General features: G+C 48.1%; 1 protein-coding gene across 2 annotated transcripts in view; it reads left to right on the top strand.

The window, feature by feature from the left end:
- The first annotated feature begins 10075 nt into the window (after positions 1-10075).
- The window catches only part of HIF1A (hypoxia inducible factor 1 subunit alpha), a 34967-nt gene continuing 34359 nt past the window's right edge, over positions 10076-10683 (top strand). The window contains exon 1 of one of the 2 annotated variants that reach the window (XR_003573060.1): positions 10076-10241. Coding sequence is in view for 1 of the 2 variants with exons in the window: in XM_027900047.1 (XP_027755848.1) it covers positions 10207-10241 (35 nt within the window). In the remaining variant the exon portion in view is untranslated. The remainder of the gene's footprint in view (positions 10242-10683) is intronic. The other variant, XM_027900047.1, reaches the window with a different exon arrangement.

Here is a 10683-nt window from a genome sequence, read left to right as displayed (position 1 = left end):
ATGGACTTTCTCTGGTCTGATGTGTTGGCTAACTCCAGGAAGTTATGTTTTCCTCATGCCCCTCCTGTAAGCCTGCAAGAGCTTGGCCTGATTTCACTGACACCCAGCACTTTGAACCTGGCCACATCCAATCTCAGGAAGTGTAGCTGTGACTGGCACTGGCCATAGCCCCGAGACCGGCAGCTGCCTCTGCTTAGCAGCATTTTTCAGGTGAGCATCCATATGCACCAGATAGGTACTTGCACTGAGATGTGCAGTTTTATAATTTCTTTTTAAAAATAAACTGGTTGTGCTGTCTCAGACATGATAGACAGAACTTCATTACTCTCTCCACGGGGCTGCAGCAGCAATTTCTTTACCACCATGCACAGTAGAGGCTCCAGGATGCTCACACTTGCTACAGAAACACTGAGGTCATGCGGAAACTTTTCAAATTAATGAGGGCTCCTGGACATAACTGGGTTTTGCAAAATAAACATTGCTCCTGGGTAGTTTTCAGCTCATTTAAGTCACTTTCAGCCCATTTTTTTTAAGATGAGTTTGCTCTGGAGGGAAAAATAATAAAAATTTTGTGATGCAACCTGCTTGTCTTTTCTTGATGGGGTAAAAACATGTGAGGGACTTTTTGTTTGTGAAAAGTCCCTGCTAAGAGATTAGTCATTAGCACACATCTGTGAATTTGGAAATTTGGGATGCATCCCTGAGAAGGTGACTGGTTGTCTACATGATCTTGACAGTAGACATTGCCAGTCAAGGGGCTGACAATGAGCTGACCTTCGGGTTGAGACAAGCCTGTGTGTCTCTATTTTGAGAGAGAAGGGGGTGGTTTTTGTTGGGTTCTGTTACTGTGGCTGTGTTTCTAAATCTCTGATTTTCCACTGAGAAGCCACAGAGTCAAAGCAGCCTTCCTGTCCCTGCTTTTCCTGCAGCCTGATGCAGTGGGGACACCTCACACAGGCTCTGCCCCCTTCTCTGCGCATACCTGTGGGGAAGGAAGGTCACATCACGATGCCATGTAAGGGGCACTTTCTCATCCAGCCAGGCTGGCTAGAGAGGAGCCTGAGATGTCACTGAGGTGTTTCTTTTCCCCTAACCCCACCAGTTGCAAGCCTTTATTGTGCAGTGCTCCGGGCATGTCAGACTGAGAGCACCAGGTGAGCCGGGCATGCATTCCTGCTGCTAACTCAGTTCTAGTGACACATGTGCCTTTAACAGCTACTGAGACCCTCTGGCTTGTGAATTCTTGGCCAAGTTCACCTCGGTTATATCTCCTATGGATCTTGGTTCCTAAGGGGTTGATTTCTGTTTGTTTATTTTTGAACTCACATCAATTTAAAACCCTCCAAAAGCATTCCTGTTACACCAGAATGAATTCTTCCTTCTCAAAAAAACCCCACATGCTCTACTCCTGCAATTAGATTTCTTTTCTGCTGCTTTGGGAGAAGTTGTTCAGCTGCTGGTCCTATCAATAATCCAAGAGCTGCTGTACTCAGGCCTACGCTTGCTTTTACCTGGGGGAGATTGCGGGCAGTACTGTCTTCTCTCAGTTTTGCGTAACAGTTCTAGTAAAATAAATGACCAGTAGAGATGCTATTGCTACAATCCTCTTGCATTTTTTAAAATAAAGTTATGAAATGGTGATGAAATTTAACTAGTTTCTGACATTGCTGTCCAGTTTTTTGATGTCATGTTTTTTTCATGATGAACCGAGGGCTTCTCAACTGACTAAAAATGAAAATTACATCCATGAACTACTTCTTTCTTCTTTCTAAGACTGAATACCTATATGTACTAAAGGCTTGCCCTGAGCAAAAGCTGCCAGCATAAACAAATTTTCATTTGGTACTGAAAATGGTGAGGTCTGTGGTCATTCTTATCTAGATCAAGTTCCTACGAGATCTTTGTTTCCCACGCTCATGAGTTGCCTCTTACTGATGAACAGTTTCATTACTTAACATGTGATCTTAGATAGCAAAGTGAGGTTTGATGCACCAACTTTGTCATTATGGTTCTGAATTTTGCTTACTCAGTTCCTTGGCAAACTCCTTCCATCCTGTGTTGACATATTTTGACATACAAACTCAGGGTTCTCCTGGGCTCGGAAATGCTGGGCTTATTAGCTCCTGCCAGAACCTTGCCAAATTCTTCATTAACAATATAAGAATGTCCTCAGCCCATTCTATGCCTCAGTTATATTACTTTTTTCCTGTTTTCCCACCTGCCAAAGTGCTCTGACAACCCAGCACTGGTGGTCCTTCTTTCACTGCCCCACACTTCACCCTTCCTGCACTTCAGGAATGAAGAGTTTGAATGAAGAAACAGCTGAAAAGCGATCAAAGGGGATGCTGGTCTTTGTTGCTGCTGGCTGAGGTGGGCAGCACTAAGGAGAAGACACCAGGCAGAATGCTCAGATGCTGCTTTGTGGTCAAATACCTGGAGCTGTTCAGTCGCTGCCATTCCTCAGCTCTTACTTGGCCTTTGCTTTTTGTGACAGGAGTTGTTGCTGGAAAGTTGTTCTGCTGGAAAGTTCCTATTATACCTTTCCTAGGTGGAGAACTCAGTCTCCTTTCCAAAGGACCAGATCCACAGACTATTTATGTATCTAGGTCCAACTGATTTTTATCTCAGCTGCCTGGATACCTTTGCATACCTGGACCTAAGCGTTTTGTCTGTGGTCATGCAGGAAGTCTATGGTAAGCAGAGAAGTGAAAACACAACTCAAGTAACTACTTGTGCCGTTCTTCCCTTCACTGGGCCTTTTGAGAGGGCTAGAGAAGGTCCCAATTTACTATGAGTAAGAGCAGTATTTTACCTCTGGCCTTTGACATTTGTCTTTAAAATAAAACCCCATATCACTGCTGAAAACTGTGTCTATTGATTAGCCTCTTATAAACTGGAGAGCTCATTTCAGATGGCACTGCCATGGCTGAAAGCCAGCTTTGCAATTGATCATTTAATTAACTGGAAGAAAATTAAAGGAACTGTAATCTGTGTCTCAACTCTGTTGTTATCAAGCTGGCAAAGTGCTTATTTCTGCCTGGAGCAACGATCGGTTCCTTGACCTTGCAATTTAGAAACACTGGTTAAGGCATCCCCCCTCACCTACCCACCTGGTTTTCTGCAAGGCAGGAAGCAACACAACCTGCTCCTTCCTTCATCTGTCTATGGATCCCAGACTTTTCGGGGGGACCTGACTCCTCTCACAGCAGGCTGGATCAGCTAAACCCACATTTCACCATATCCATGAAGCCTGTGGTTCTAGATTAATAGGTGGACAATCTGAATCTGAAGGAAAAATGGATGTACTATAAAAGTCATTATTTAGAACCTGAAATGGGAACATGGGAGCTCTTGAGTCTACTTGAATACCAATATTTCCCTAAAGGAATTGAGATACTGATTTTCATTTTGCTACTTCGAATAAGTAAGAGGGAACAGCGTGTTTGAGAGAGAAACTGCAGGCCCTGAAAACGTGGAGAGCTCTTAAAGCTTTGACTTAATCAAGTAACTTTAGTGGTCTATGAACACAGAGAGGGAAAAAAAAAAGGTATAACAAGCCATTGTTTTAATGATTGTGTTGCCATATCAAGAGAAGAAAGACAGCTGCTTCCAACTTGTCTTTGCATGCCTAAGTAATATGTTAATTACCTCATTCCCCCATAAATGCCTATAGTCTTCCAAAAGGCATGTTAAAACAGACATAGTCATTAAAGCTTGCACTGCATTTTCTTATGTGTTGCTGGGAAAACAAACAAACAAACAAATAAAACCTCAAGCCCTTTGTCCTTTAGCTAGATCCAAGTTGGGGAAATGTTAAATAGAAACACTTAAACTATATTTCTGGAAAGAAAGTGTTTTCTAATGTCAAAACAGGAAAAAAATAATCAGAACTTGAAAATTCACGATGCTGGGTCAGGTAAAAGCATTTTCATTATAAGTGCAGCCCATTTAATTTCACCTTTCGATTTATTTTGGACTCCTTCTTGTTCTGTGTGAGAAACTTGTGGTCCAGGCTGTAAAATAACAAAGGGCTTGGTAGGAGGGATGAGAAGGATCAAAAGAAGGAAAAAGAAACCTCATTCAGAATGTTCCTCCGGATCATAACTAGCTGTAGGAGTCAGAAATCTGCATGAAATTGAAACCACATCTCCTCCTGAGAAACGCCTTTTCCCTCCGCTCTGGGTTATAACTTATGCAAAGGCTGTCGCACCATTCACGCTGCTCCTGCTGACGGCTCCTCTGGTTTCCCTTACGTGTCCTCAAAGCGTTTCACTTGTGTTTACAGTACCTTCAAAAGGGAAGCCGTGCAAAGAAGAAAGTAAAACTAGCCTGGTAGGTCTGAGGTGTTATGGGCTGACTGGAATACTGGGAGTGTCTTGCTGGCTCCAGAGATGGGGGTTAAAACCACTGTGTTGGTCAGAAGGAGAACCTGCCGGTGCCCTGCTTAGTGGTGTGATGACAGACTGCGCTGGGCTGGTCACCATGGCCTCATGAGAAAGTCAGAGTGCTCAGAGCATGTGAGCAGAGACAGAGGGAGGTGAGGAAGTGTTTGTGTCTCCATCTTATACAGTCAAGACTAATGGCCAAGAAAACAGTGCTTGATGTGCTCAAGAGTTCTCAGGACCAAGCCCAGTAACATCAAACATGCTGTTTAGGCACTCTGAGGGGGAAAAAAATCTCTACCCAAATCTCTTTTGTCTGGTTTGGCAAGAAGATTTAAACCCAACTGCCTCATATCCCCAAGTCTCTCTCTCAAAACAGCACTTAAGGGGCTAAGGCAAAACAGCTCCCAGAGGAGAGAAAAAGGGGATTTTTGCCCAAGTGGTTGACAAACCTTGGTCTGAGCTGGACAGGATAGATGCTGAACAGGCATCTCTGGCCTCAAGGAGAGCACTTTACCCTCCAGACTCCGGCTACTCTTTCCAAGTCCCACTGCTGTGCCTAGCTGCAGGGTGGAGTTACCAGCACAGAAATATCTTGAAAACCAAAACCTGGACCCAGCTTTGGCAAGACCATGAGATCAAGCAGCACTCCTTTTTTTTCAGTGTTTACATTGTGGCTGTCTCAGTTGCTCCCTCCTCAGCTGGTTTCTGTGCCAGGCCCCAGATCTTGTCGTGCAGTGCATGAAGAGCTGGACTTTGCGCCTGACACGCAGTGAACTCCTATGCTGAGCCCTTTGGCAAAGGGTTGTAGCACTAAAATCCAAAAGCTTTTCTCTAAGAGTTGTGTAGAGCCCTAACAGGAAGCCTGGAACCAAACCTCAGCTCCCAGAGCCTTTGTTCAGGGCTTTGACCACAAACCCATCTTTTCTATAAGGACAGTATTAAAATTCCATCCTGCTTTTTGTCCACATCAGGAAAACCACCGTACAATTGGCAATATCTACTCAGGAGGGGCCTGAGATAGGCAGGATGCAGTGAAACTGTACAGTGTAGCCTGATGAGTGTCTGTTTGCCTTATGCTTTCATCTGTTAAATTCCTTTCGTGGCTAGAAAATCCTTCCCCAAATCTAATTGCACTGAATTGGACACAGTGCTTTTATTATACTGCAGAATTTGTTACCACACTGGGGTATGTCTCTGTGTAGAAATCACAGTTCAGAGAGTATTTCCAAATGCCTAAAATGTGCACTGACCCAAGCAAGCTTTAAGAGGTGGTCATAGTTTAAAAAATGTGAATTGTGCAAATGTGAAAAGAAAAATAAATAAGATCCTGGCCCAAGAAGGAGAGAAGAAGCACTGTGGGTAGAAAAGACTAGAGGAAACAACAATTGCCAAAGAGAGATTGTGTCTCCCATCACGTACTCTTGTTTCAGACAATATTTCATATTTGAGAAACAGCAGCATTAGGCTTCCACTGCCAATGGTTTTGGTTTGAATTGAATTCAAATTTCAATTCATTTTTCTACTGTGAAAAGATTTAACCACCAGAGATCTCAGGTTCCTGCACTGTTAAGAACAGTAAGTTGTAGTAACAACCATCAGATCATTACAGCCTGTGCCACAGAGCCCCAGGTCTGCACACGTTAGAGACCTCGTGGCACTTCTCTGTCAAGTCAACACTCCACAGCGGCGCTGTAAGATGGGCTTTGTGGTCAAGTATTGATAGACTAGCATGTACCCTTCATTACAGCTTCATTATTGAACCAATGAGTGTTAATTCCCAAAATACACTAAGGGGCTGTACTACGAAGAAAAAGCCCAGGAAAGCCAAGTGCTGTGGGCAGGTTGTGAGTGACATCCCATGTGATGTGAGCTGCCACCTGCAGTGGGATAAATGCAAGGAGCCCTTGCTTCTCCTTGACACCCTCTGGAGGGAAGGTGCCTGAGGCAATTAAACCCCTGATTTCTTCTCACTGAAGTAAAAAGTTTTGCCAATTGTTTTTGATGGGGTGTACTTGTCTCCTGAGATGCTTACAGAGCCCATCCCATAGACATTTGACCCATTAGCAAACAGATCTGAAGCCACAGGCAGAAGCACATCTCACACCTTCAGGATGACTTGTTCTGCTGCCAAATCCCTGCCGCTGTCCTCACCGGGCCGTTTGCTGACTCATCAGCTTTGTGCATTTGCCCTAATTAGTCATATGCAAACACCACTGTATTCAGGAAGTTCTCTAACGTAAGCTGGAGTATGAACTTGTGCGGGAATAAAGGTCAAAAAAACTGACTAAGGCATCATATACTGCAATAAGTTTCTGTTATCAGCCACTGGGAAAGTGGGAAGGAAAATGTGCATGCTGGATTTTAGTGGAGTGACGCAAAAGTTTAATAAAGGGGAGGATGTGTGTGGGGGGAGAGCATTTGCTTAACATCTCTCAAGAGCTGCTACAGTATGAAATGCTTAATTGCAGAACAAGTTTCCACTAACACACTTCTGAAAACACAGCTGGGTTTTGAAGCATTATTCTTTATTATGAGCTCAGAGTAAGCATGTTTGGCATGAAAGAAATGTGTCTCGTAAGGTGACCACAACACTTACTCACAGCTCCCCAGCCAGTTCATGCTGGGAAGTCTGATACCTTTGAACAATCATTTGAACAGTGTTAGCAATGTGTAGACTGGGATTTTTCTGCAGTGCTTTTTACTCAGGGCTCACTAGCACATCTTGAGCCTCTGAGTGATTTAAAGTGATCAGAACCCAGTATGAGAATACTCAGTGAGGAACCCTTTCAATATATTGCACATTACGTGAATTTGGATAACGGTAATAAAGGTGCACAAGTGGATCCTAAGACATCTATGCTTATGGGCACCAAAATTGTCATTCAAAGAGTGACAGGACTGAAAATAAGAGCGTACTGGGTAGGATAAGGCAGGTTCTGTAGGTTGCAGTTGGGCAGTCCCTGGTCCAGACTGCATCAGTTTCACTTAATCTTTGAAGGGCACTGAGACTGCAGTCAAAGTGCAGAACAGGCTTTCACTTTTAAGCGTGCCAGACTTACCAGGAACCTCTTCAACTTCACACTCACATTAGAGAAGCTGCAATGGCTGCTCTGAGTTGCACCAGCCTCCTCTAAGGCACGGGAAGTACCTCTGGCAGCACCACTTCACTACCGAAACTCCCCCTGATGCGTTTCCAGGGGCTCTGATGGGGAAGATGCCAGTGAGCTGGGCTTGTCATTTCTGCACCTGCCAGGAGATCCCCCCATTTCACCACGGAAATTCCTTAGGGGTTGTTATGGCGACTCTGTGACTGGACTAAAATACTGCATGGCTACTGTGCATGACTGAATTTCTTCCTATGTTTAAGCTGCCTAAACCTCATTTTGAAAGATAAAGTTGTCTGAGCCCTTGGGTAGGGTTTCTTGGTACTTATGCAAGACAGTCAAGGTTGAATCTTGCTTTCATTATTTCTCTTCTCAAGGCTCCAGTGAGCACAGAACAACAGAAATATCAGTAGTTCACAGCCACACTGCCATGGGCTATTGTGTTGTCACAGCTCATATGCAAACTAAAGATGGACTTTGTCAGTATTTGGATGGAAAACCTTAAAGGAATAAAAGGAGTCTATAGCACCTGTGCCTCTTCTGTATATCTGACTGCTGCGGGCAGAAGCAACCCATTTCACACAGAAACTCCTTGTGACTGCTATCAAATGTCACGGTCAGTGCTTTTTCTTAAAAACAAACAAGCAAACAAACAAAAATCCCAAACACAGAACACCCGTGGCTGTATGCAAAAAGGACTGATTGTTACCTGGAGGTTGGGAACCCACAGCAGAAGTGTTAGGAAGGTGCAGTACCTGAAACACCATCACTTTGCCCTGCAGGTGTTTCTTACATCACCACACGTGCACACAGAAGCACAAGAATGTCACTTATGCCTGTCAAAGCTGCTTTTTTTTAAAGGTATCATTACCTCTGAGCTGCAAACTGAGTAGTCTCGTAAGGTTCAGCTCCAGATGATCACTTAAAAGTTCCTGCTGGAGGGAGCCTGCAGGGTGTAAAGGAACCACTGAGCTCCTTGGGGTTGCTCCACCTGGAGCTGTACCTTTCCTGCCACCCTACAGTGCTCAGACACATTTAACCCTGAGCTAAGGGTACATGGGTTAGGCTTTTAATTTTAATTTCATGGGCTCTGCCCCTAGTTTTCTTTTCCCTGCTCCCCCATGGCTATGGCCTGGCTCTCAATCCAAGGGGCCACTTGCAAGTGCCTGCGTGGCTGTGCCAGTGCCAAAGATCCTGTCCCCTGTATAGCCACTCCTGCCGAGCCTCCAGGGCCAGTCAAATTTTGAGGGAGCAGTTTCTGAGGATGCCCTTGCCATGAGGGAGCAGGGAGAGGAAAATTGGGGTTAGGGTTGGCTTTGGGCTGGTCTCGATGGGTAGCAGGGAAGGCAGCGGGGTCGTGGTGTGAGGCGCAGCCCTGGTCGAGCCTCCTTGGGTGATGGTTGGGGTTTGGGAAGTTGTAAAACTTGCTCGAAATGTGCTTAATTACCCCTATGTTCTCCTTCTGGGCCACCCAGCCATGGAGCTGTCTGTTCCCTTTAATTAATGTGAGGTTCTGAACTCTTTAACTGGAAATGGTCTAGAAAATATGTCTTGTGAGGAACGGCTGAGGGAGCTGGGTTTGTTTGGTCTCAAGAAAGGGAGGCTCTGGGAGGACCTCACTGCTCTCCACAACTACCTTAAAGGAAGCTGTAGTCAGGTGGGGGTCAGCCTCTTCTGCCATGCCTGCAGTGAGAGGACTAGAGGAAACGGCCTAAAACTGAGACAGGGGAGATTCAGATTAAATATTAGAAAAATAAATTTCTCTGTTCAGGTGGTCAGTCAATGGAATAGGCTGCCCAGGGATGTGCTGGAGTCACCGTCGCTGGAGGTGTTTAAAGGGAGTCTGGACCTGGCAGTGGGTGATGTGGTTTAGGGCTTGCAGTGGCAGTGGTGGGTGGATGGTTGGACTGGAGCTTAAGGGCCTCTTCCAAATTTTATGATTCCGTGGCTCTGAATGTCCTGGGGGTTTTGTGCTACGAAACGTTTGGGAAACGGGAGTGTGGAGTCAAGCACCGAGCAAAGTTACTTGAAGAAAAAAAACACACCAAAAAAACCCACCAAAAAAAAAAAAAAGAAAAAAAAAAAAAAAGAAAAGCAAAAACGAGGAATAAGTCCTAGTGCCGTGCCCATGGGGGTGCGATTCGTTACGGATCTGCACCGGCGGTGCTCGGAGCGGGACCGAGCCGGCCCCGGCCGGGACAAGCGCCCGCCGCCGGGCGCTCCGCGGGGGTCTCCGCTCCAGGAGCCGCCGGGAAGGGCCGGGAGCGGGCGGGAGGCTCCGGGAGCTGCCGGGAGGCCCCGGGAAGGGCCAGGAGCGGGCGGGAGGCTCCGGGAAGGGCCGGCAGGCTCCGGGAGCGGCCGCGGCGGCGGCCCCGCCCCGCACACAGCGCCGCACGTGAGGCGCCGTCCCCCGCCCAGCTGAGCGCTCAGCTGACCCCGCGCAGGGGCCGGGCCGCGCCGCCGCTCCTCACTGGCGCAGCGCGGGGCCCGCGCCGCCCCCGCCTCCGCCCCCCGCCCGCCGCCGCCGCCGCGCCCGCCGGCGCCCGCACCTCCCCGCAGCCTCTGCCCCGATGCTCTGAGCCCGCGCGGCCCCAGACCCGGCCCCTTCCCCGGCCGCGCCGCCATCTCCCCCGCGCCCCCCGCGGCGGCCATTGGAGCCCGCGGCCCGCCTCGCACCCACAGGGAAGCCGGCGGGAGGAGAAGCCGTCCCGGCCGCCATGGACAGCCCCGGCGGCGTCACCGACAAGAAGAGGTACCGATGCCGCGCCGCCCGCTCGGTGCTGCCGGCGCCCGCCGCCCCCCGCTTTGTTACCGCCGCCCCCTCCCGGGCCCCTTCCCGGTTTCCCTCCCCGCGCTCCCCCGGCCCGCGGAGCGCTCCGCTCTTCCATTCTTCCTCCTCCTCCTCCTTTTCCTCCTCCTCCTCCTCCTCGCCGCCGTCCACGTCGCCATTTTGTCGGCGGGGGGAGCGGGCCGGGGCTCGGGGCCGGCGGCGGGGCCGGGGAGAGCGCCCGGTGTCGGCCGCGGGGCCGGGGAGCGAGCCGAGGGCTGCCCCGCTCCTGGAAATGGGCGGGCAGGGATTGATTGTCCCGTGGTCCCGGCGCGCAGCGAGCCCGCGGTGCCCCTGGCTTTGTGCGGGAAAGGGCCGGCTCGCAATCTGGAGATATTAAGCTTAAAAAAAAAAAAAAATAAATCCC

This window comes from Empidonax traillii, unplaced genomic scaffold (assembly GCF_003031625.1).
Source record: "Empidonax traillii isolate 1590-97213 ecotype Southwest subspecies unplaced genomic scaffold, ASM303162v1 scaffold701:size746704, whole genome shotgun sequence".
Classification (NCBI taxonomy): Eukaryota; Metazoa; Chordata; class Aves; order Passeriformes; family Tyrannidae; genus Empidonax; species Empidonax traillii.
Note: the sequence above shows the minus strand (reverse complement) of the source record. Positions and strands in the feature narration are given on the sequence as shown.